At 39.9% G+C, this 27,577-nt stretch overlaps 2 protein-coding genes across 8 annotated transcripts in view; one reads left to right on the top strand and one right to left on the bottom strand.

Annotated features, from left to right (window-relative positions):
• The window catches only part of Ndel1 (nudE neurodevelopment protein 1 like 1), a 64,121-nt gene extending 37,309 nt beyond the window's left edge, over positions 1–26,812 (bottom strand). For 6 of the 7 annotated variants that reach the window (XR_013436332.1, XR_005726491.2, XM_040269435.2 and 3 more), the window contains exon 1: positions 7,856–7,988. The gene's annotated coding sequence lies outside the window, so the exon portion shown is untranslated. Of the gene's footprint in view, positions 1–7,855; positions 7,989–26,730 lie in introns of those variants that run through there. The other variant, XM_078042871.1, reaches the window with a different exon arrangement.
• LOC144376171 (uncharacterized) lies at positions 7,252–10,035 on the top strand. Its single transcript, XM_078042872.1, has 2 exons — positions 7,252–8,192; positions 9,499–10,035. The coding sequence occupies exons 1-2, from the start codon at positions 7,632–7,634 to the stop codon at positions 9,505–9,507; spliced, it is 570 nt and encodes a 189-aa protein (XP_077898998.1). The 5' UTR covers positions 7,252–7,631; the 3' UTR covers positions 9,508–10,035.
• Positions 26,813–27,577: the final 765 nt, after the last annotated feature.

The raw sequence follows: 27,577 nt of genomic DNA, 5'->3' as shown, positions 1-27,577 counted from the left end.
ACTCTAGATTCATGCCTAGGGTTTCCTACAACCTCCTCCCTAAGCATTCCACTTGATATTTCAGTAATGCCATTCAAAATTGTCTTATCACACCATGCTATTTCAGGCGTGGATGTTTTCACTACCTGAAATGTTTCTCCATTCCTTGCATTTGAAAAGCTCCTATTTTTCCTTAAAATCCAGCTATCATCTTTTCCAGACTTTCTTGCCCTCATCTAAAGAGCATTAAAATCTCCTGTACTCTTAGGTGCCTCTATCCCACACACATACTTTCAATGATAGCAATGTATTTGCTAACAGTTTTATGGCTCCTATTAGTCTGTGCATTGTCCTTATTTATTTCTGTCCCCGCACAATATCTGCACAATTTGAGAAAATGCTCAACAATATTTACTGAATTAAAACATAATTGATTCAACCTAACACATACTGGGCAGCAAGAACTCAAAACTAGCTTTAAAATTAAATTAATAAACCCCTGGAGATGTAGATAACTTGGAGTTCAATCCACTTGTGAAGATATGGCAAGAACTCAGTCACAGATAAGAATATAGAACTCTAGGGACCAGGGTTGTAGCGCAGTGGTAGAGAGCACTTGCCTAGCACAATGTGAGGCACTGGGTTCAATCCTCAGTACCACATAAAAAAAAAAAATAAACTAAATAAAGGTACTGTGTCCGTCTACAACTAAAAATTTCTTTAAAAAGAAAGACAAATTGTAAAACAACCCAAATATTAAAAACAACAAAAAAGAACACAGAACTCCAACTTCAGGGTGAGTACACAAAAGAGGGATGAGTATGGTTTTTAATTGAACAGAAGTATAAAGTAACTTTATATGTTAAGTTTAATTCCTTTGAGGCCTATTGCAAATTTTTCTTTCTTAATCAAGTCTTGCCTGATCACACCATTTATTATTACCTTAACATCTGTTAGACAATCTCATAATTACCTTAAGTTACCAATTATCTTAAATCAGCTTGTAAGTGCTTTGAAAGAGATGGATCCTTAACACATCTTGTTTCCCTTTCAGGGCACTAAGACTAGCACCCTGCTCAGAGAAAGCACCGAACACTTTCAAAAATTAACTGAATGCCTACTATGCATCAGATATTGTTAAGCACTGGATAAATACTTATTGACCAAACACACCCTCCTCTAATGTGATTATTTCTATACTAGGACACATTTGTCTGAACTATTCCACTCTTGGAGGTGCCATTATAGCATGGCAGCCCTTTAAAATGTTAACATCACAAGGCTGGAGTCCTGTTGAGTCTGGATTCTAACATTCCAATTCTGCCACTAAATTACTTAAACAGTTTGATCTCTTAGGCCTCAGTTTTTTCATCTAATGAGGATTTGGACTATACTAAACTGACTTATAATTATGTCACTGTACTCTGTATGTACACTGATTAGTAAATAATACTAATTTTATAATCCTGTCCCTTCATCAAAGTTCCAAATTCCCACTTCACCTTCTCAAATGTAGAGGTAATCTTATTTGTAATTAATTTGCAGTAGGATATGACTAAGGACAAGTTTCATCCAGAAGCAAGGACAAGGTTCATCCAGAAGCAAGAGGGAGCTACATTTTAAAAGACCCAAAGAACTCACAGCCATTGTCATGTGCTACCAATAACTCCTCAGAGTCATAGCCTAAGTCTCCTGAAAGGGAGGAACCCATTTTAACAATCCAAATGAAGACAATTATAGGACACGAGATCTTTCCCCTAATTGCCCTAAAAATTGTGATAACATTTTAAATCCAACCCTAGAAACTGATTATAGAATGGCAATTATCAAGAATACAAGCAACAATAAATGCTGGCAAGGATGTGGGAGAAAAGATACATTGCTGGTGGGCCTGCAAATTGGTGCAACCACTATGGAAAGTAGTATGGAGAATCCTCAGAAAACTTGGAATGGAATTACCATTTGACCCAGTTATCCCACTTCTAGGTTTATACTCAAAGAACTTAAAATCACCATACTACAATGACACAGCCACATCAATGTTTATAGCAGCTCAATTCACAATAGCTAAACTATGGAACCAACCTAGGTGCCCTTCAACAGGTGAATGGATAAAGAAATTGTGGTATGTATACACAATGGAATATCACTCAGCCTTAAAGAAGAATGATAGCATGGCATTTGCAGGTAAATGGATGGAAATGGAGAGAAATAAGCCAATCCCAAAGAACCAACAGTATCTCTGATATGCAGATGCTAAGTCACAATAAGGTGGGGGGGTGGAGAATAGAGGTACTTTGGACTAGACAGAAGGGAGTAAAGGGAAGGGAGAGGGTACAGGGATAGGAATGATAGTAGAACAAATTGAACATTATGACCCTATGTGTATATATAATTATACAACCTGTATAACTCTACATCACGTACAACCAGAAGAACGAGAAGTTATACTCCATTTATGTATGATGGTCAAAATGCATTCTACTTTCATGTATAACTAATTAGAACAAAATTTTTAAAAAGATGTGCCCAATTTTAAAATAGAAGAAGGAGGAGGAGGAGGAGGAGGAGGAGGAGGAGGAGGAGATTATAAGTTCATGGGCACTGGTTCCTACATTTGGATATAAGTTACCATTTGAACTCTGGCAACTGAGTGTTAATGAGCAATTCAAATGTTCAGTTTCTGGTACACAATCCAATAAATCATGGTTTTGCAAAATGTTATGAAGACCAGGGATGACATAGGAAACAATATTCAACTACTATCAACTCTGCATTCCACAAGAAACAGTTGAAGAGAAATGAAAGGTTAAGTCTCTCTAGTTCCTTGATGGCAAAACCTGCCTTGTTTATAAATCCATCCACATCACCAGAAACATGGAACCCAGAAGAATCTCAATAAATATTACTTGAATTGACTTATAATCTCTCTTTCATTATTCCCTCTTTCTTTAAAAAGTACCACTTTCCTTTATTAACATCTGTATTCCTTTTTCAGGGATAGAGTAAGCAAAGACTTGTGGCTAGTTTATTTCTACCTCACAAAATTTCCACCATGTATTAACCCAAGAGTATAAAACCTATCATTCTCAGTTGTACAAAATTATCAGTCTGATGCATGCCAAGTTACAGTCAGTCACTTTTGTAGGTAGCACATCAAAGAAGAATGAGCTGATGGAACTTATCAGGGAGAATCTTGAGGAAACAACTGCATACCAGTGGCCTCAATCATTACCCAGCTTAGTAGTTTTAAATATAAGTGGATAATAGAGAACCACCAGACAAATGGAAAAATACAGTAGCATGAACAAGTAAATCCTAGAACCTATTGAAACTGAGAGGAAAGAGAATTCAGGAAACAGAATTTTTTTCTGATAAAAGAACTCAGGAGGATTACCCCCCATATAAGTCCTGAGATAGTTGGGGGTTTTTTATTTATTTTATTTATTATTTTAAAGGTTGGGGGAGAAAACCTGACCTGATCAGCATCGAGTATAGTACACAGTGGCTCCAACCAGGACTGCAATGAAGAGAAGTCCCAGGATGAAAGCCTAGTCCATCAGGCCTAGAGAGCAGCTCAAATAGGACTGGCTCTGAGAAAAATAGAGAATCCCATAGAATAGACAGCATGCCTGAGAAACTGGATAAATCTGAGATAGTGATGAAGGCACATTACTCTGCCACCTATTAGAAAAAGAACAACTGAAAACCTGGTGGGGGTGGGGGGAATAACATAATGTGATCCTTGCTGGACACAGTGGCACATGCCTGCAATCCCAGTGGCTTGAGAGGCTGAAACAGGAGGATGGCAAATTCAAAGCCAGCCTCAGCAATGGCAAGGTGCTAAGCAACTCAGTTCATTGAGACCCTGTATCTAAATAAAATACAAAACAAGGCTGGAGATGTGGCTCAGTGGTCCAGTACCAATCCCCAGTACAAAAAAAAAAAAAAAGAAAGAAAGTCCTGATCCTTATATAATCTTAAGGATTTCAAATGTAAATTTTTTAATTACTTTTATAGTATTTTAACCAACTGCGATAAGTCCCATAACTTTATAGCCAATAACAACCTTTCCATTTTTTGGTCTTGAATTTGTGGTAAGTTTCTTACCTTGCTGTTTTAAGGCTCAAGTCTTGGCAAACAAGTTTGCATTCTCTTTTTTATGCCATTTCTCATTTTTTAGACTTTGATGATAATAATTCTTAGTGTTGGTCTTCTCAAAGTGAGTATTTCTTGTCTTTTTAGCCTATAATCATGCAGTAGTCACCTTAGTCCTTAAACATTCTCACTGTCATGCTTTAGATTATCCTTAGATCACATATAAACTGTACAAAGCTGAATGAATAGTGCTACTTCAGCATTCAACATTTTATTGGCTAGCAGGATAATTTTCTTTTGAATTTTCAGTACTCTTTCTGTTATTATGCAGTACGTGACAATACTGCTGCTGACTGTATGGCCCGTGAACCAGTGTCCTTATGGAAGTTTCTCATGACTGTCAGATGCTACTTTGGCATCTAACATCTATTTGAATGTACTATATTTGAATGTGGAGCCAATCATTCTACAAATAAGATCAGGATTGTTTTCGTCTATAAATGTTTTTCAAATACCCACTTCAAACATTTCAGTGGTGAGGGAGGGTTTTTTGGTTGTTTCTAACCCATGTACTGTATAGAAGAACCTACTGGCAGTTACTGCTTTGAAGAGGGCTTAGTTAACTATTGATTCCTGGAGGACAGCACTGTTTACACCTCTGGGTCCAGTGCTATGAAGTATCTATTTGTCTCTGGCTTTTGGTTCTTGAACAGAAACATATTCTTAACACAACTATCAACTTTTCTAACCTATGTTCCCTGATGACAGGTTTTAAGTAGCCATTTGCTTGAAAGTTTTTTGAGAATCTAGGTTTAGCTCTGACATTCCCTTCATCCAACTACTTTGGTATTAAATAATTCCAGACAAGTTATTATATGCTTTTACTTCATACATGCTTAATTTTCTTTCTGAATCTTATGTGGGCTTAATGTTGACCCCAATTTTTTTTTAATGAACGAGGCTACTTTCGTAACTTGTTTCTTGGCCCTTCAAACTGTATTATACCTTATGCTAGATATCTTACTACTAAAATAACCATCACCTTTTCTAGAACAAACCAATTAAAAATATTTAACGAATAATAAGTCATGGGAGCAGCATAGCACAGTGGTTAAGAGACAAAACCCTGAAGCCAAGCTGCCTGAGTTTGAAATCAGGCTCCTCTGTTTACTAATTGGGTGACCTTAGGCTAGTTACCAACTATTCAGTGCCCCATTTCCTAACCTGTAAAATAGGGGTGGGTAATCAGTAAAATGACATTGTTATGACAATTAAATGGGTTAACATTTGTAAAATAGAATACAGCCTGGCACAGAGTAAACAGCATAAAGACTCATTAAATTATAAAAAACTATAATTCAACAGTGGATCTTTGAAGATTAACCACAAAGTAAACAGGCTTTTCAGAATTTAAAACATGCAAATGATTCCTTAATATTAATTATTTCAGGGAGCTATACTCATATTCCTGTGATACCATCACTACTAAAAATATTTCTAAAACTTCTTTTGGAATAGGCTTTATGAGCCAGGTTAAGAACTAAGCAAAAAAGTTCCATGGTCACACCTCTTTACTTACTGCTTTCCAATTAGTACATTTCAGTTTGACTCTAATTTTATCATTAGACTTACCCTTTTAAGTATCAGATTCTTTACAAAAAAACAAAAATGTGCTACCACTGCAGATATTCACAAGACTGTTTTCAGGGGCTTAAAAGACAGTGTGTTCAGTTTGCCTCAAGTTACATTGGGAGGATATGTTCACTATCATCTGAAACTATGTAATTGGAGATATTAAGGGTACAGAAAGTTAGCCGATATAAAAAAAAAAACCGCTAAAAAATTACTGGAACAGTACATCTATAATTTTCTGACATTGAAATGAAGGCAGATAATTGGGTATTCTCTGTTTCCCTTCCCTTAATACTGTGTCTTTCACGGGTAGGATAAGAAAATTACAACTTTTACATTGGGCATATCATACCCTATATGACCTTCAGATACCTAACAACTCACTTGGGTTTTAAACAGCCTGTCTAAAATGCCTTGTTTACAAGAACACTACTCTTTGTATAATGGTAAGAAAATCTATTTTATATGATACTGTATTCTTGTTAACAACTGTTAAGAGTGAAGTGTTCTTTGAGAAACACACACCCCCACCCCCGTAGATAATACACACTGTGTTTTACTTCTCCCAAAGGTGACATTTACAGATTTTTTTTAACTTTTCAAAGCCAATCATTATAAGGTGTCTCTTTTGGTTGCATGAGAAGCAATTTTAAGCTTGAGTAATCAACTTTATCTTAATATGGTTTAAAATGAAAATAAAAAGTTTTGTAGAGTCATGAAATTAAGAATTAAGTTTTAATTAAGGTTTCTACTTATTTAAATGCTCTTTTTTCCAACTTCAACTTAAGAAAAAATAAGCTACAGGTTCAGAAGATTTAGCTCCTTCTGTCTGAATCAGGTCAATCTCTAACAACAAAACAAGGGTTTTTTTGTTTTTATTCTTGTTCTTTATGTGCTCCAATTTTAAGTAACAATACTTTTAATAATAGTTCTGAACAGATACCATTCATTTACTGTCCCTTTGTTTCTCTACTGTATGACTTAATGCTGCATTTTGCTCCATCAACTTCAGGATTTAGCAAAGTCATAACCCAATCCCTTTTTAAGTGCACTGAAAGCAACATAATTTATCAGACAAAATAACCAGCCACCCATGAATAAGCTTCAGAGTAAGATTTTCTTTTCTCACAACTGAATAATTTTTATTTTAGGTAATTCTGCTCAAAAATAGCTGAAAAAAATCATTTTCTAGGTTTTGGTATATTTTGGGCAATTCAAATTTTTCTGCCTTGCCTTCTAGCTGAGAAGGGTCTAAAAATCTCACAAAAAGAAACCCAGAACCTGAACCCTAGAAATGTAAACTCTGATTCAAGCTACGCCTCTCACCAGTTGGCTGAACCCAAGTATAAATCACTTACTTGCCCCCCCAACTGGGCTCTATTTCCCCATCCAGAAAATGAAAATAACAGCAACCGTCACAAGATCAGCGTTCAAAGCTGATAGCAACGAAGTGAAATGCGTGAAGGCACTATAGGAATGGAATCAAATAACCATCAGTGAAAGAATCTTCACTTTCTTGGCACTTAAAGGGTTACCGTCGCTTACTAGGGAAAAAAAAAAAAAAAGGAAGAGAACACAAACAACCTGAACCGGTTGGTGACACTGTGCTGAACTCCAAGGGGGGTGATTAGCAGTTTGGGGCGGGGAGTCACCGGAATGCCAATCTGAGACCTACGTGGGCTGCTCCCGCTCTCGCCCCCCGCAGGACAGCGGCGCTGAGAGATCAAAATTCAACCAGGCTCCCAACAACCACAACCCCACAGCAGAAAGAAATTTGGGCAGGGGAGGGCTAAGAGCGCTGCTGCCACCTCGACTGTGCCACCCTTGCGCCACCAGCGCCCTGGCCCACGGTGCCACGTCCCGGCCTCCGTCCCCACCCTAGGACGCGGGCACATCTTCTGGAAGCCAGAGGATTCGCTCCCATGCAGGCGCCCCTGGTGGGCCACACCTCGGACCAGGGCAGGGAGGGGACAGTTAGAGCGGTTGGTACAGTTGCCCCACGGACTGGCCCCCCAGAACCAAGCCCTGGCCCGGTCCGGCGGAGCCTCAGATACAGCTCCCGAGCCGGTCAGGGTCCCCAGGGGAAGGCCTCGGCGCCGCCTGCCTGGCTCCGGCCCCTCGGAGCAGCCCCGCACAGCAGACTCACCTCCAATATGTCAACAGCGCATGTTCGCCGCCGCTCGACCGACGTCTCTGCACCGCTGGCCTGGCCAGGCCCGCCCAGCCGCTCAGCTCCGCTCCCCTCGGCAGCCCTGAGCTCCACTCCACGCACCTCCACGCCCGGCTCCTCCCCGACACGTCAGGGTCTGCCTGAGTGTCCGAGGCCATTCTGTGACGCACGGGGGCGGAGTTCGGAGCATGCGCAGGAGTATACAGGCGTGCTGGGCGGGGCTGTGGCAAGGCTGGCGTCAAAGGGGACGGCCCGATCCCGGCGCGCTGACGTCAAGTCGACGGTTCCTGCTGCGCAGGCGCTTTCGCACCCTGTGAGTGGTGGGTTTTAGGGCGCTGCGGTTTCCAGAGACTGTGTTACTGGGGAAAATGGTGCCCTAGGGAACTGAGAGAGGGTAACGGGGCGGAGCAGGTTCTAGCTCAGAAAGGAAACACATAAAGATGAACAACTGCTCAAGAAGTGGAAGCTTAAAGGAAGAAAGCCGTTTTAAAAACAACTTTCGGAACTTTTGCTGCACTATGTATAATGCAATTCAAATTTTAATGCTCTTAGGATTGGTTTTGTGGGATTTCTGGAAACAATAAAATCATGTAAGATACACCTCAAGGTGAGAGCAAGTTGAGCCTAGGAGGCCCAGTTATAATTTTGATAGAGACGGACGTAAACAGAATCAATTTAAGAGTGATTATAAGAAGTACCTAAATCAGTGAAGATGAAAGAAAGGGTTAAAGAGGTTTGTGGATAGGATAGCACCTTGAACTGGACTCTGAAGGATATAGGGCTGAAACAAGTGACAACAGTAACTCACTATTGTTGCTCAGTTTGTATATACTAGCAATTGTGCTAAGCATTCAGTCAGCATTATTTAATCAACACAATGACCCCATGAGATAGGTACCTTATTCCCATTTTACAAATGAGGATTCAGACTCAGCAAGATGAAGCTGCCCAAGGTCCACTAGAAAGAGGAGCATTCAAAAACTCAAGTTCACCCAGACTGAATTTTTAAACTCCAGAAAATACTATTTTCCATGACTATACTGCCGAGGAAATATTAATAATACCATTTGCTGGGCTAGAGCTAAGTGCTTTACATACGTCACCTCTCTCAATCCTCAAAACAGGCTGCAGTTATTACCCTCATTTTAAATATTGTAAAATGAGACCCAGAATTTCTGAAGTTTAAACCCAGAAAGTTCTTATTCCCAAGGCCAGTGACCTAGGACATTCTGGAAGCTCACTCAGTTTCTGGGGCTCTGCTTCCCTAGCTCAAGTTCTGCTCTGGCTGATGAGATCACCAGGCAGGGAGGTGATTAATGAAGGCGTTCCTGTAGTCCTGGTGCCAAGGCGGAACAGTCCCACCCCAAGAGGAAAAAATAAAGGCTACAGCTTTTGTCCCTGCCTCCTGGCTGAGGTGGTAGGAAATGCACTGAGTCACCTAATGGCAGGTTAGGCCCCTCAGAAAATGTTGGCCTCATCTTGCAAGCCATGGTCACTCTCACATAGCCTGGACCTAGAACCACCAGTGTTTATTAGGATGGATGTGTTGATACCATCTTAGTGAATGGGCATTGTGTGGCAAAGCTCTCAAGAGTCTTGCACTGATCTCCTTCCACCAGGCTGGTTGATATTTCTCTGTGGGAGATGCACCCTGGGGCTGAAGATGGTAAATAACATTCAGAACCTTTGCCCCACCCCCTGCTTCCAATATGCCAAATCCAAGAAATAAAGTACAAACGAAGATGGAAAGCAGCCTCAAAAGGAAGAAGTTTAAAAATCAGCCTTGTGAAGGTGGTAAAGGTAAATGAGAGCTGTCCCACCCTTCTACCTTCACAAACCATTAAGAAGTGTATGCTGAGGTCTTTCTTGCACATTGAGCCAAACGTCACAGTCCTGAGAACATGCACAATCATCTCACTACCTTTACAGCCACAGACTCTGAGATACAGGAATCAGAGACCAGTGGAGACTGACCATGTCATAGGGAAGGTATGGGATACAAGACCAAACTTTAGCTAATGAGGATGCTGGACTGTGGCCACATCACATACTCACAAAAGGTGACACAGTGCACATGGACCTGCTATGAAAAAACTGAGGAGATGAGATGAATTTAACCTTCCATTGGATCACATGAATAAAACACCTCAAAATCAGGGCCTTGATTCAACCTAATCTATGTTTCCTTCGCCAGCATTTTTTTGCTAAGTGTTAAAGCTAGGCAAGGGACACTCAATGGCTAGCTGGTTGCCAAGGTCTTCTGTATATACCTACCAGATGTTCTACCACCACCTCCATTTTTTATATGTCTAAATCCCAAACAGCATCCTTTGCTTCCATTGAAATTTCCAAAACAATTTTTATTTCTATCAATGGTGCTATTATTCTCTCAGTCACTGAGGCACAAAGCTCTCCTCAAATCGCCCTTAATTATCTACTCCCCCTTCATTTCATTTACTCCCCACCACCTTTCATTTCACTCATGTGTTCACCAAGCCACAATGACTTCCCCTTCAAAAACTCTCTCAAATCCATTCATTTCCCAGTTCCTTCCTCCTGTATCTTCCTGAGTCTTCTTTCCCAAATTTTTCTCCAGGGAATTTTTTCTTGTTCCAGCCCAGGAAGCCACAGATAGCCATCAGAATAGTGTTTCTAAAATCCCGTGGTATGAAGAACATCCCTAGGTCTAGAACTTCTTTTAGCATCTTAATTTTGTGATAAAGTATTACTGGCATTCAGGGTCCCCAAAGCAACTCAAACCCACTTTTGCAATCTACATTCTACAGCTCACCTATGTGGTTCTAACCAGAGATGGAAGGTTCCTTTCCTCTCTGGGCCTATGACAGGCCCAGAGTCAATATGACATTGACTCCCACTTCACCACGCACTATGGCTGCTGCCTGGGCTTGGCCAGTCACTTATCCTTCAGCCTTTTGAAGACTCACTCATATGCTAACTCTTCCAGAAAGGCTTCCTGAACTTCCTATTCAAAACCACAAAGTGAGCACTCCTTCCTCTGAACCCAAAAAAGTGTAGACCTTCATACTTCACAGAAGACCTTTTGGACAAGGAGGTATCTCCCCCAAGAAACCAAAATCCACTGAGTGTAGGGAGTTGTTGATTGTCCTAATGTCCCCTCAGCAAAAATAGGCCCTTTGCAAACATGCATCTAATATGCTCCAATGAAGTGAAAGAATGAGTCAATGATTTGGTGGCTCAAACTTGAAATGCAAGACTGACAGAACTTTCTAGACAATTCCCCCAAATCCTGGGGGTGGGGGTAGGGCAATAAATTTTAACTTATGTGAAAGGCTGAACTCTGGTGATTCCAGGCTATAAAAAGGAACTGGGATTTGGGTCATAAGCAATTATATCTTTTCTAGAGCCCAAATCTTAAATCCTAAAGCACTTACAGCACCTATAGTCCCCAACACAATATAGTTTGTTTTTGTAATATTAAAAAATAATAATAATGATGTTATTTTGAATATTAAAAAAATATTAACTTGAAGACCAGCATGGTGGTGCATGCCTATAATCCTAGTAAGTCAGGAGGCTGAGGCAGGAGGATAACAAGTTAAAGGCCAGCCTTGGCAACTTCTTGAAACCTTGTCTCAAAATAAAAAAAAATAAATAAAAAGGTCTGGGGACGTAGATCAGTGTTAGAGCACTCTGAGTTAAATCCTTAGTACACACCCTCCGAGTACACACACAAATACACATACACACTTAGACCTTGAGATAAGAAGTGATTTTAGAAAAAAAAAAATCTGTCATTCACAGCTATAAATTTAGTACTTGCTAGAGGCACTGTTCTAAACTTTTGAAGATTCAACCATAACTTTAAAAGGCACTTCTCCTCCCCACCCACAGAGATTGACTAATGGTGAAGGCAGACAATAAGCAAATAGACAAATTTATTCTGTTGGGTCAATTTATTCTTCTTGTGTCAAGAAAAATAACCAAGGTCAAAGAACAAGATGAGGCAAAGATTGCTTCCTGAGTGAAAATAGGGCTTAATGTTCATGGGATTTTTTTCCTCTCTCAAGTTGTCAAGGCCCTTTTTAATAAAGGCCTGCAACAGAGATCTGAAACTAAAGATGAACGTAACAAATATATGCAGATGCCTTAAATAGACAAACATAGTTTTTCATCATAGTGCCAGCATAGAGCAGGCATTCAATATATATTGGTTGGAATAATGACTGGCTAGACAGTCTAAAAAATGCTAGAACCTTTAGGTGGATGATAAATTTCCCCTTCCAGATTTTGATTGGCAGCCAGTTCATATTTGATTCAGAAATTTCCACTTCTAGTTTGTCCCTAATCCTTGGCTCAGATGGCCATGAAGAGCCCAGCCTAGGGTATTCCTATACCACTTCAAGGGAAAGAAAGTTCCATATGTCATCTTTATTGCATCCTCAGTACCTTCTTGACTAAATGACATTCACCAACCCACCCTCCCAAAGCAGATCAGGCTCCCCAATCTCAGCTCATCCATCAAAATTTATCCCTTCAGCCAGATGCAGTGGCACACAACTGTAATCCCAGCGACTTGGAAGGCTGAGGCAGAAGGATCACAATTTCCAGGCCAGCCTCAGCGGTTCAGCAAGACCCTAAGAAACTTAGAGAGACCTTGTCTCAAAAAGTAAAAAAAAAAAAAAAAAAAAAAAAAAAAGGGTGGGGATGTAGCTTAGTGGAAAGCATCCCTTGGTTAAATCTCCATTTCAAAAAAGTGGGGCTGGGGATGTGGTTCAAGCAGTAGCATGCTCGCCTGGCATGCGTGCTGCCCGGGTTTGATCCTCAGTTTTAAACTGCAGTTGGCTGTAAGTTAACTGAAAGGCAGGAATTGGGTGGAGATGGATTTTATGTGTGGTGTTTTAGGTTGCAAATCTTCCTGTTTCTTCCCCTTTCCACCATGTCTGTCTGAGAATCCCACCTGCTTCTGGCCCTTGCACCCCTTACCAGGAAGGTGCTTTACCCTCTGCAGGCTTCCAGATGTAGCCTGCCGCAAGATAGCTCTCAGAGGTAAGAAAAATGAGCACACAATTTGGGTGGAACCAGTTAACAGGCCTTCCTATCAACGTCCTGCCCTGGTTGCTTGTATCTAGAAGGAATAACTGAAGTCCCAAGGGTCTCTGCCCAATCTTTTCTATTTATTGAAAACTGATATCCTACCGCACACACGAATCTCCTGAAGCTGGTCCTGAATCTGCCCCAGCAGCCTACCTGATTGGTGGACTTCCTCCAGATCAGGAACCTTGTGGTTTTCCTGGCTCCAGAACCTGCGTTCTCCCAAACCTCGGTTTCCACTGTCAGCGCTGGCTTCTACCCCAGCCCCTAGAAAGTCACTACTCACACCCCAGGGTAACATCTGCCTCCCCAGGAAAGAATAGTAGCACAACACTCTGAATTGCTAATTTGGTTAACACCTGGCAACCACAGCTGTTGACATCACACCTACATAAACAGTGTGACTATCCCTGGAGAAAAATGGATATCTGCTCTCATACCTTTACGCAGACAAGGCGGCACCAGGTTCTCCTACTCCCAAACCATACTGACAAAATGATAGGGTTGAAAGAAATGGAATGTTTCTTGCTACCCTGATTGTATCAGGCAATTTCAACCTAATTCCCATTACTGGGTAATCCAGTGAGTCAAAGTTACCAGGACCAAAAAGATCTTTTATTTAATCACTCCACAAATATTTATTAAGTGCCTAGCACTGTTCTTAGCCCCAGGGATAGAGCAATTAACAAAAGAACTTAAGTCTCTTCTGTGAAGACTTTTTTTTTTTTTTGAGTGAAGATTTTCTAACATGAAAAAAGAAAAGGGAAGCAGAAGGGAAACAGAAAATAGATATGCATGAGTATATAGGGCAGTAATATGTACTAATGAAAAAAAATTAGGGCTTTGCAGCATTTTGCATTTAAGGTAGCATTTAGGGAAGTAGCTCTTACTTATTTATCTCTAGCTCTAATACCTGACTTGTAGTAAGCACTTAACATCTGTTGAATGAATAAAAAACTTTCAATGAATATTTTTAAGTACTGAATCATTTTTATTTAAAAAAAACTCCTTCAGTTTCTTATTTTTTAACATTTATTTATTTATTAGTTTTAGGTAGACACAATATCTTTATTTTACATTTATGTGTGGTGCTAAGGATAGATCCCAGCACCTCATGCATGCTAGGTGAACACTCTACCACTGAGCCACAACCCCAGCCCCAAGTTCTGAATCATTTTTACTCTTCTCCTCTGCTACTCTTTCTTGCTCCTTTTTCTTTTATCAAAGCTCTTTCACAATTTATAATTCTAATAAAGAACCTCTGATCTTAAAATGAGCAATAAGAAACAATTGGCAAAAAAAATACAGGTAACTAACAAACATATGAATCATATTCCACCTCAGTCCTAATCAAACCCATTCAAAGTAGAATAGCAAAGAGACTCCATATTTCACCCAACACATTTGAGATTTTTAAAATAAAGAAACTGTGGTATATATACACAATGGAATATGACTCAGCATTAAAAGAGAATAAAATTATGGCATTTTAGGTAAATGGATGGAGTTGGAGAATATTATGCTAAGCAAAGTAAGCCAATCCCAAAAAACCAAAGACTAAATGTTCTCTCTGATAAGTGGATGCTGATGCATTGGGAAGGGGGAGGCATGGGAAAAATGGAGGAACTTTGGGAAAAGGGGAAGGAGGCTAGGGAGGGTGCAGTGGGGCAAGAAAGATGGTGAAATGAGATGGACATCATTACCCTAGGTACATTACCTAGTTACATGTGTGACTGACTGCACATATGGTGTGATGCTACATTGTGTACAATCAGAGAAATGAAAAGTAGTGCTGCAATTGTGCACAATGAATCAAAATGCATTCTGCTGTCATATATACCTAATTAAATAAATAAATTAAATACTTGACTACAAAATGCAGAAAAGAACACAGAGAAACCAGCACCCTCTTGTAGAGTGCTGAGGAGGTGTGTCACTTGCAGTGAGTTTTCCTGGCAATCAGTTCAGCAGCATGCTAGAGTTTGGATGTAGAATGTCTCCCAAAGGATCACTTATAAAAGGCTTGGTCCCCAGCCTGTGAGGCTATTGGAAAGCATAGAATCTTTAAGAGATGGACCCTAGTAGGAGGTCTTACTTAGATCATTGTGGGGATCCCCTCAAAGGGGATTATGGGATCCTGGTTTTTTCTCTCTCTCCCTCCTCCTCCCCCTCCCTCTCCATCTTTTCCCTCAGTCATGAAGTGAACAGTTTGCATACAACATGCTCCTGCCTGCCCTTGATGTGATGCCCAACCTTCTACAAGCCGAGACCTAACATCAATAGGTCTACTCTACCATGGACTGACACCTCAAAATTATGAGCCAAAATAAATCTTTTCTCTTTACAAATTGATTGTCTCAGGTATGGTTACAGTAATAGAAAACTGACTAACACAATGTGTATCAAAAGCTTTAAAATGTGCAATCCCTGGGCTGGGGTTGTGACTCATCAGTAGGGCGCTTTCCTTGCACGTTCAGGACCCTGGGTTTGATCCTCAGCACCACATAAAAAATAAATAAGTTAAATAAAGGTAGTGTGTCCAACTACAACTAAAAAATAAATATTAAAAAAATAAATAAATAAAATATGCAATCCCTGTGATCCGGTATTCCCCTTCTAGGAATTTACCTGAAGTATGAAGGATGTGTGCAAATATTTATCCAATGGTCCAATGGGATGTTCACTAAAGTGTTGTTTAGCAAAAAAAAAAAAAAAAATCAGAAATAACCTAAGAGATTGATGAAGTGGAATTATGTGATAGCTACACAATATAATAGTATGTGATGTTACAAAAAAGTATTAACAATGAAAATGTTCACAATATACAGCTGAATAGGCAGTTGACTCAATATGTATAGAATTCCATTTCTGTAAAGCAGGAAAATGCATATACATTACATATTAGAAGAAAAGCCTAGAAATGATGTTAATAGTGATTATCTCTGGAAGATAAAATCACAGGATAATATCTCTCTCTCTCTCTCTCTCTCTCTCACACACACACACACACACACACACACACATTTCTTCCTTTCTTTTTCTTTTCTGCATTGTGACCAAAAATATACTAAGTGTATATTTTTTTAAAGTTTAAAAATAAAAATGCATCCAAACTTAACAAGATAATTTCCTGAACATTCTTTGCAAATGATCCAAACCATTTCCTAAGCCTAGAGATTTAGGAATTTTTTAATCTAGCCTTTGAGCTAAGTGACTCCAGTAGAGAGAACAATGACCTGAGTACTCATGTCAACAAAGTTTCAATAGGAAGGCTCCCAATTCTGTGGGCTGAATCATAAGAATCTTCTACTATGACTCCTTAATTAGTCAACCTGATGGTATAAATAATTATACAATTTCCTCCTGTAAACATATATGCTGATTCTACAGACATAAACATTCTACCCTGCCATCTTTTCAACTTCAGAGCTTTGAAACACGTATTAACTGACCCCAGTGGCGCACTGAATGGTAGAATCGCCTGGAACATAAACCATAGCTAATCAGGAAGGTAAAGATTGCTTTTTAAGAGGTCACTTGTTGTCTAATAAGAGGGAAACAATACCCCTACCATTTATAATTACAGCTTAATAGGTTAAAATGACAGTCTATGAAATCTCAAGAGGGAATTTCACTCTAGTTTTCATTAATTCCTATATGATATAACACGCATCGATAATACAACACAATGTTCACTTTGAAAAGGTTGTGACCTTGACATGGGAAACATTTTCTGCTATAATAGAGAGACTGGACATTATTCAGGTGTTCATAACACAGAGGCCAATTTGCCTCATAAATGCGGAATTGCAGAAATGAAACACCCAGGTGTTGTGTTAATCACAGAAAGATGTTCCTCCTATAAAAAGGAAACAAGCGTCCCCTTTGGAGGTGAGCAGGCCAGGAAAAGAAAGATATTCACTTAAGTGCTGGGGGGGGTTGGGCAGGGGAGCCCTTTCTCCAATCATGTTGCTGTTTCAACAATTTTCTAAAGATCGTATGTTAACAGGATGGTTATTAAAACACTGATAAAAAGATATTAGGGAAAGCAGTGTCCAAGCTGGAGGCTCAGACACATAGGGAAGGTGATCAAAGGTTGGCAGTTCCACCCTCCACCCACAAAGGTGCAGGCCCCACCCCTTCTGGGCTCCCTGCCCTGGTGTGAGAACACGGGGCCTCTGCCCATTGCTATTCTCTACCTCCACCTTCAGATCACAGCTCTTATTCTTCCTGGCCAAATCAGCCTCATCACTGATGATTCTATTCAAGTTACTTCCCATCTCTGGCCTCAGTTTCTTCATCTGTGAAATGAACAGGTTGAACCAGACGACAATTATTGACAGTGTTCATGAATCAGGACCCATCCTGTCATCTAGCCAAGAATCCTTCTGGTGGGGCTGAGCACCTGCCCCTCCTTGGCCAGTCTGACAAACATGATGGCAGGAGTCAGGTCACTCTTTGATGAGTGAGGCTAAGTGGCCAGGGATCTTCTTATTCGATGCCAGTGCTCCTTTCTCTATCCTACAGAATTGCTGAGCTTGCAGACTGTATTACATTAAGAGCTTCTAAGGTCCACTGCCTTCATTTCCTATGGCTGATGTAACAAATGACCCTAAACTTGGTGGCTTAAAACAAGACGTATTATTTCTCTTACAGTGCTGGGGGGATCAGAAATCCAAGATGAGGCTTGCAGAGTTAAAATCAGGATTGGTTCCGTCTGAAGGTTCCGGGGAAGAATCAGTTCCTTGCTTCTGCCAGTGTCTAGAGGACCATCAGCTTGGCTGGTGGCTGCATCACTGCAAGAGCTGCTGCCATCATCCCTTGGCCTTCTCTGATTCAGATCCTCCCGACTTCTTCCTTGGATCTTTTGATAACATTGGGCCCACCCATAGGATCTGAAATATTCTCCCCATTTCAAAATCTTCCACTTAATCACACCAGCAAAGTCTCTTTGGCCATATAGGATAACACAACTATGCATAGATCCTGGAGACTAGAATATGGACATCTTTAAGGGCTATTTATTCTGCCACCTGATTCTGATATTCCAGTTCCATGGACCACCTGCATGATATTTGCCACTTCTGCATATCATCTTCAAATTTTTCTTTGAGATCCGCTCACTTTCCTAAAGATGAACTTAAATCCCTCCTTCTCCTTCTCCTAAATAATCATGGCTATGAATGCATGGCATTGACTGCTGCTCGTAGTTGCCTGATATTCCTTAAAATTAATATGTGACCATTATTATCTCAGATGTTCATCTCTGTACCACCTAAATCACTTTGTGTGCCATCAGTAGTACACAAAGCATACTTGGGGGAACAAAAATAGAATTCAGCCTCCTAATTTTTACCAAATAGGGCAATTTGTCCAAAAATGCACACCAACAAATTTTCTGTTACACCCACAACTTCTTCCTCCTGTCTCCACGCTCATTAATCACAACTTGAAAAGTACGTCAGCTTTTTCTTAATGGCATCCCCAACACAGATGATTCATTCATACAATCTTATTTCCCTTTCTTTGATACTCATGGACATCCAGAATCTCCTTTTGCATTTGAAGAGCAGGTTTTTCTGTCAATCAAGATTTCATGCATCTGACTTATCTGTGTTTAACAGTAGTCTGTTTACTTGACCCACATCTGGACAGTGGCCAGGCCCTGGGGAAGAATAAACTGAAAAGGGAGGTCAGTGGCCAGCGGTGACTTTGAACTATGCCCCTTGGCATCTCTCCCAGCTGCAAATTGAACTTTGAAACCACTTTTGAGAAGGCAGAGTTCTTTCTATATACAGAATGTGGGATGACATAATTATCCTCTTACATAACACTCATCATGCAATAAAAATAGCTAGCATTTATTGGATACTTAGTGTGAGACAGGCCTTATGACAAGTGTTTTACAAATATCCATTCACAATAACCCTGTGAAGTAGCTATTAGTGGTCCCACTTTACAGGTAGGTGAGAAAAACCCAGTTTCAGAGAGGTTAAACAACTTGTCCAGGATTACACAGCTAGGGTGTCGAAGGCGGTATTCAGAGAAGCCCAGAGATATAAGAAGAAAGAGAAAACATCTGATAAATCAGAGAACTGAGATGTTGAGCAACCTGCCCAACAACAAAAAATTAGCGTTAGACTCAGGGGCAGAAATCAGACCATCAACTCTCAAACCAATCCTTTCCTCTAGATTTCCTTTTTCCTTTCTTTTTCTTTTCTTTTTTTCCCCCCAAATACTAGGGATTGCCCCCAAAGGTGCTTTACCACTGAGTCACATTCCCAACCCTTTTTATTTTTTGAGACAGGGTGCCACTAAGTTGCTGAGGCTGACCAAGAACTTGCAATCCTCCTGCCTCAGCCTCCCGAGACTCTAGGATTACAGGTATGCACCGCCAAGCCCAGCTGATTTTCTCTCTTTTAAGCTATTATTTCTTAGGTGAAGATTCTGCCTAATCTGTTTATTTTTTTCTCATCATTCCATATATCAGTCCTTCCTCTGTGCTTTTGTCTGTTATCATTTTCCTTCTAAGGAAAGGCTGTGAAGGTACCTAAGGGGAGTTCCAGAATGACCAGTAAAGGATTGGCTAAATCAATGATCATACATGCACACAATGGAATATTATGCAGTTTCTAAAGATGATGTCATAGAGCCACATACACTGATATGAGAACAAATCATGGTTTAGCAAATTGAAAGTATGAATACAAAAGAAAATGATTCCACTTTTATTTTTATAAATATGTACCCACAGGGAAAAAAAAGACTGAAAAGATATATTTATAAGAGGTGTCTATCTCTAGATGAGTTACATATTATTTTTGTGTTTATCCATATTTTCCCAATTTTACACAGTAAACATATTATTCTTTATAATACAAGGAATGAAAATCATCAAAAACTCTAGACACAATCACTAAAAATTGCTATTTTCCACCCAGGTGCTCTGGCACATGCCAGTAATCCCAGAAACTCAGGAGGTGGAGGAAGGAGGATTGCAAGTGGCCAACCTTGGCAATTTAGTGAGGTCCTAAGCAACTTAGCAAGACCTTGTCTCAAAACAAAAAACAAAAAGGGCTTGGGTTGTGGCTCAGTGGTAAAGCACCCCTGGGCTCAATCCCCTGTACCAAGAAAAAAAAAAGGCTATGCTCTGAGTCTAAACCTTATAAGAAAATAAAAGATTAACCATAAACCATATGCCTCTTTACAGAGCTAGCCACGCATTTGTAACTTAACAATTCTCCTACCCCAGTAGAAAAATGAGCAACGGATATAAATGGATTAAAAAACAGAAGAAATACAAATGGCCAATAAACACAGAACAAGGTCTTCAACCATGATACCAGTAACTTTTAGAAGTATAATAAGCAGCTTTGGGTATAGCTCAGTAGTTCAGTGTCTGTTCAGCATGCAGGAGGCCCTGGATTCCATCCCCAGCACCAAAATCAATTAATTAATAATTTTTGAAAAATTAAAATAACAAATATCACTTTTTCCCTTTCACATTCTCAAAGTTTAAAACAAATTATGCCTCGTGCTGATAAAAGTGTAAGCCGATTCCCTCCTACCGCTCCAATAGGAGTGAAAGATGCTGTCACAAGTTACCATGATGGATTAAATACATGTATCTTCACTTCCTCCCCCGAAACCCCACACACAAAAAAGATAAAACAAGGATTTTCAAAGGTATGAACCCACAAGGACGGAGTATGGCAAAGGAGACAACAGAGGACAAGAGACATCGGCAGAATCTTGAGATCCTGGCAGCAGATGGGTGAGTGGTAGGGATGCACCGGGTCAGAGAAGACTGGAAACTAGATCCCATCGGAAGCAAGTGGCACTGTGCTTCTGAACTCCAGAGAGACTCCAGAACTAGAGGTGCCAGCTACTTCAGAAAGCAGACTGGGGGTTGGGGGGCAGGGGGCTAAAGATAGGAAGAGTTCTTGAAAGTATGGTGTGTTTACAGAGCATTTAGATTGTGGACTTCAAAGCCCAAGTCAGATCATTTACCTGATTCTCACCCAGCAGGTAAAGGAAGTTTATTTTTTTGGAGAAACTAAACTAGAGAAGTTCCAGACTTCAGAGGACTGGGTACAACTGAGGGTGGGGTTAAGTCACTACACTCTAAAGGGAAAGGGAATTTGGGGAGAAAATCCTCTCCAATCCATACATTGAATGATGAGACCCCAGTGCCTTTCTCCTGGTGGCCTCCAAGAATACTGGCAACTTGGCTTGCATCATCCAGGTAGGAGACCAGAGAATTTTTCACGAGGTCTCCCAATCACATGGCTCCGTTCCCCACACTTAATCACCCTACAAAGAAACCCCAAAACCAACAAGCGCAGACACACACACACACACACACACACACACACACACACATACTCACGCACACAATTGCTTAGAATCCATGAGACTAAGGATTCCATCCCCAGCACCATAAAAATAAATAAATAAAAATGAACATTGGGGCTGGGGATGTGGCTCAAGCGGTAGCGCTCTCGCCTGGCATGCGTGCGGCCCGGGTTCGATCCTCAGCACCACATACCAACAAAGATGTTGTGTCCGCCGAGAACTAAAAATAATAAATATTTAAAAAATTCTCTCTCTCTCTCTCTCCCTCTCTCCTCTCTCACTCTCTATTTAAAAAAAAAAAATGAACATTGAATAAGAAACAAACAAGTGAGGAAGACTTGGGTGTGAAAGACAGGACAAAATAACACAAAAGAAATTTAGGAACTATAACCTGGCTCTGTGGTGCACGCCTGTAATCCCAGTAGTTTGGGAGGCTGCGGTAGGAGAATCATGAGTTCAAAGCCAGCCTCAGCAACGGAGAGGTGCTTAGCAACTCAGTGAGACCCTGTCTCTAAATAAAATACAAAATAGGGCTGGGGATGTGGCTCAGTGGTCGAGTGCCCCTAAGTTCAATCCCCGGTACCAAAAAAAAAAAAAAAAGTATGACATCTTTAAGAACTATAGACACAGGGAGCAGAAATCCAGAGAAAAAATACTTCAATAAATATCTTTAGAGAAATAAACTTCATAACTTCATCAGGAAGGACGAACACAGGGTCACAAAAAGAAATGAGAACAAAAACCTTTAAAAAAAAGTGAGAGTCAAAAAAATATGTGAGTGTTGAAATAAAAATATTTATTTGAAGGGTATGATCATAAAATTAAGAAAAATATCCCAAAGTAGAGAACAAAAGACAGCTCTCCTAAATAGGAGATTAAAAGCAAGAATAAGAACCAAGATGTAGCTCAATGGTAGAACACTTGCCTAGCATGCACAAGATCCTGAGTTTGATCCAAAAATAAAAATAAAAAAATAAAAGCAAGAATAAACTCAAATGAATGAAATATGATATGTCAAAAAAAAGAATAAACTCCAAATCCCAACATCCAAACAATAGAAGTTCTAAAAAGACAGAATAAAGAAAAGAAATTATTATTATTATTTATTTATTTTTTTTTTTAGATTTTTTTGTTACTGGGATCTAACTCAGGGGTATTTTGCCACCAAGCCACATCCCCATCCCTTTTAGTTTTTTAGAGACATCTCACTAAATTGCTGAGGGTCTTGCTAAATTGCTGAGGCTGGCCTTGAACTATAGATTCTCCTGTCTCAGCCTCCCAAGTCGCTGGGGTTACAGGAATGCGCCACCAGGCCCAGCAAAATAAATTATTTTTAAGATAATAACAATTCAAGAAAATTTTCCGGAACTGAATAACATGAAACCTCACTGAAAAATCTCCTGAGTGTATAGGGAAATGAAAGAAAAAAACACCACCACAAAGGAAATTTCAGAATCCCAGAAATGAAGACACACTCCTAAAGACTTCCGCAGACATCAAACCAGGTCACTTTCAAAAGACCAAGAATCAGATAACTTAAGATTTCTCAACAATGTACTAGAAGTGTGAAGATAATGACATGTTGTCTTAAAATATGGAGGAAAATCATTTTCAACTCAGTGTTCTAGATTAAGCCAGACCCTTAAACAAAGATAAGGATAAGGACCTTTTTTAGAGACAGTCAAAACCTAAAAAAAGTTATATTCTATGTAAATTGGAAGATGTCTGTCACCAAAATAAGAAAGTAAACAAGGAGGAAAATGTGGAATCCATACAAAAGGACAAATACGTCATGATTCTCCTTATATGAGGTACTTAGAAAAGTCAAATTCACAGGAACAGGAAATAGAACAGAGGTGTCCAGGTACTGAGAGGAAGGGGAAATGGGGAATTAGCATTTAATAGGTACAGAGTTTCAGTAGGAGATGGAGCTTGGTGATGGTTATACCACAATACACATGTACATTTAAAAAATTATTAAAATGGTGCTGTATGCTTTATGTATTTTACCACAATTTTAAAAATGTGAAATTTTTAAAATCTTTAAAATTTTTAAAATTTAAATCTTACCACCCAGCATAGTGGTACATATACGTAAACCCAGCAACTTGGGAGGCTGAAGACAGGAGGATTACAAGTTTGAGACCAACCTCAGTAATTTAGTGAAGCCCTAAACAACTTAGTGAGAACCTGTCTCAAAACTTAAGGGGTTGGGGTTGTGGCTCAGTGGTAGCGCGCTTGCCTAGCATGCATGATGATTCTCAGCACCACATACAAAAATAAAATATTGGGGCTGGGGATGTGGCTCAAGCGGTAGCGCGCTTGCCTGGCATGCGTGCGGCCCAGGTTCGATCCTCAGCACCACATACCAACAAAGATGTTCTGTCCGCCGAGAACTAAAAAATAAATATTAAAAATTCTCTCGCTCTTTCTCTCTCCTCTCTCATTCTCTCTTTAAAAAAAAAAATAAATAAATAAATAAAATAAAATATTTGTTGTTCCATCAACAACTAAAAAATATTTTTAAAAAAGGATGGCCTGTGGCTTTGGTTTTGTTTTGTTTTGTTTTGTTTTTTAAAAAAAGCTTAAAAATATAATAAAAAATAGATGGGCTGTGGATATGGCTCAGTGGTCAAGCACCCATGGATTCAATTCCTAATACTTTAAAAAAAAAAAAAGTTGGGGATGTGACTCAGTGGTTAAGTGCCCATGGGTTTAATCCTCAGTATCAATAAATAAATAGTTAAAAATAAATTAAATTTTTATTTGAGAATGTGAAATGGCATCTGGGGATGTAGCTTCGAGGTACAGTGCTTGCCTAGCCTGCTCAAAGCCCTGGGTTCAATCCCCAACACTAAAAAAAATAATAAAAATGTCGAGAAGAATTTCTTTGAATTAAAACTGGGATCCATTAAAAAAAAAAAAAAAGAGGATCCATACAAGGGAATGAAATGAAAAGTGGATTTCTAAGATGATGTTTAGGAGAGTCTGAGGACAACAGTATGCAGTAGATCTAGGGAGCAATCAGACCCGACCAGAGCACTAGGATGAGGCTCCAGGGAAGATGTCCCTGAGGAATGGAAGGAAGGAAGGGAGAGACAAAGGGGGGAAGGAAGGAGGGAAGGAAGAGATTGTCTGATGTGTCTAATCATGTGGATAGGAATTTAGTAACTCTGTTGGAGAAGAATCAATGATATGTATATAAAAACTAAGCAAATAAGCCTGGTGAGGTGGCGCACACCTGTAATCCCAGCGGCTCCGGAAGGTGAGGCGAGAGGATTGCAAATCCAAAGCCAGATCCACAAAAGTGAGATGCTAAGCAACAGCAAGATGCTAAGCAACTCAATGAGACCCTGTCTCTAAATAAAATACAAAATAGGTCTGGGGATGTGGCTCAGTGGTCCAATGCCCCTGAGTTCAATCCCCCATATTCCCCCTGCAAAAAAATAAAATAAAATGAGCAAATGAAAAAAACAGGCATCAACTCCTGGAAGAAAAAAAAGGAACGTTATCACCATTATCTTGATGATGATGATCATTGCATAGATCAGAGTGGCAATTAGACAGTAACAGCATAGTGTCTATATAACAGTTCATCTCCTGAGCATTTATCCTAAGGGAAAAAATAAGACTAGTAGGCAAGGATGTATATTGAATGGTGTTTTCTACAGCACTGTTCATTATTATAGAAATAAAGTGGAAACCTCCTACCATACATTGATGGGTTAATGAAATTATGGCATATGCACATAATTGGAATACTACACAACAGTTAAGGATAAGTATTTATGAATTAACCTAAGATGATGCAAAAGAGAGTAACTGAAAAAAGTTACAGGACAGTAAGTAGAATTTGACATTAAAAAAAAATTATTTAGGGGCTGGGGTTGTGGTTCAGTGGCAGAGCACTGGCCTAGCACATGCAAGGTCCTGGGTTCCAACCTCAGCACCACATAAAAATAAATAAAGGTATTGTGTCCAACTACAAATAATAATAATAATAATAATAATAATAATAATAGTAAAATATTTTAAAAAATATATTTAGGGGCTAGGGTCATAGTTCAGAGGTAGTGTGCTTGCCTATCACGTGTGAGACCCTGGGTTCAGTCCTCAGCACCACATAAAAATAAATAAACAAAATAAAAGGTATTGTGTCCATCTACAACTAAAAAAATATTTAAAAAAAATTATTTAGAAGTCCATAAGTAGCTCAGTGGTAAAGTGCTACTCTAGCATGTGCCAGGTCATGGGTTTAATTCCCTACTACCTCACACTGCAAAACAAAAGGAAAGAAAAAAAAAAAAGCCCAGAAGTCTGTAGGGATAAAATTGTAGATGATCTTTAGTTTCTCTCTATTGTAATGCTTAAATTTTTATCAACTATCATATCATCTGGAAAAAATTTCATCTAATTCCATTTAGAAAATTAAATAAAAGCAAATTAACTCCACCAAGCCTGGTGGCGCATGATTATAATACCAGCAACTCAGGAGGCTGAGGCAGAAAGATCCCTAATTCAAAGCCAGCTTCAGCAACTTAGTGAGGCCCTAAGCAACCTAGGGAGACTGTGCCTCTAAATAAAATATAAAAAGAACTGAGGGCAGGGGCTGGGGATGTGGCTCAAGCGGTAGCACGCTCACCTCGCATGCGCAGGGTGCTGGGTTCGATCCTCAGCATCACATAAAAATAAAATAAAGATGTTGTGTCCACAGAAAACTAAAAAATAAATATTTAAAAAAATTCTCTCTCTCTCCTCTTAAAAAAAAAAAAAAAGAACTGGGGATGTGGCTCAGTGGTTAAGAGCCACAAGGTTTAATTCTCAATACAAAAAGACAGAAAGAAAAACAGAAAGAAAAATTACCCTGAAGAATCTTAGAGTTTACAAAATACCTTTATAATCACTGTCTTAAGCGTCACAAAAATTCAACAAAATATAATGTTTTGACATATGTGAGATCCCAGGTTTGGGTTCCATTCCCCAGGACTGCAATAAGTAAATAGAACAAAGAAAATCAAATTAATCTGATCAGAATCTTTGAGACCTGAGGACAGGTGACATGGCTTCAAGAAGCCATCAAAGCAAACCCTTAGTGTCAGCTACTCCAGGGTTACAACCAACTTCACAAACTGACCTCAGCCTTTGACAGTCCCCCCACCACACAGGCAGACACCAGGAGCCCCCCACCAGGGCATCTCTAGGGCCAGCCCTAAGCACTATGGAAACATCACCCTGATTTAAAGCATGTAGGTGACCTTAGGTACTGGGCAGAGGAATTCATAGCAGCAGGGCTGAGGTTTTACAGCTGTGACAAAGCCTTGCATGAGGTCAGGAGCAGGGTGGCCCTTGGCTTCTCTTAGCCCCTCTTAGCCCTGGCTCAGACCTTCTTGAAACCACCCCTGTCTCCCCACATTCCTAGGCACCTGGTCCTGGGTCCTCTGCTGATCTGGTCCACAGGAACACACAGGTCCACGCTGTGAACCAGCTGAAACAAAGCAGAAGTCAACAGGAAGAGTAAGAATCACGGGCTGACAAGAAACTCAGGGACAGGAAGTGATTTAGAGCCAGGAAGGCTGGGGCCTGCTGTCTAGAAGTGAGGTAACCCTGGCAGCCTGTGGCTCAGCGGGAGTTGAGCAGGACTTCAGTGCTTAGGCAAGAGGAGAAGGAAGCCAGGTCCAGCTCCTCAGCCAGGCTTCCAGGGCTCCTCACCTCCCCTGTGTACACGTAAGCCACAGGTCTTCTAGGTAAACTTTCTGTCCTCTCCCCCACTTTTCTGCCTTTGTCCCTATACTTAGAGGGCATAGTCAAGGGGAAGAGTTGTCTTACTTAATAAGGGGAGGAGATGACTGTATGTCACTGTTCATTTTATCTTTCCCATAGATCCTGGCACAACTCATAATATGGTAAATAAGAGAACAAACTAGGGCTGGGGTGTAGCTCAATGGCAGAGCACTTGCCTAGCATGCATGAAGCCAGGTTTGATCCCTAACACTGAAAATGAAAGAAACAGAGAGAGAATAAACTTAAAAGTAAGATAGCCTCAATCTGTTACTTTAAGTGAGAACTTGAATAAGCATTTTGCCTCTCTGAGTCTCTTTTTTTCCCCCATTTTCCTAGGACTGACTTCATGGTGTTATTTGCAGCTTAAATGAGATAATGTATCTAATGGGTTTCATACAAATCCCTAAATGAGTCCCTTTATCTGTTATTGATTGACTCCTTTCTGGCCCAAGGCTTTAGCAGATCAGACCACCCTGATCTGAAGAGCAA

Source organism: Ictidomys tridecemlineatus, chromosome 3, assembly GCF_052094955.1.
Source record: "Ictidomys tridecemlineatus isolate mIctTri1 chromosome 3, mIctTri1.hap1, whole genome shotgun sequence".
NCBI classification, from domain to species: Eukaryota; Metazoa; Chordata; class Mammalia; order Rodentia; family Sciuridae; genus Ictidomys; species Ictidomys tridecemlineatus.
Note: the sequence above shows the minus strand (reverse complement) of the source record. Positions and strands in the feature narration are given on the sequence as shown.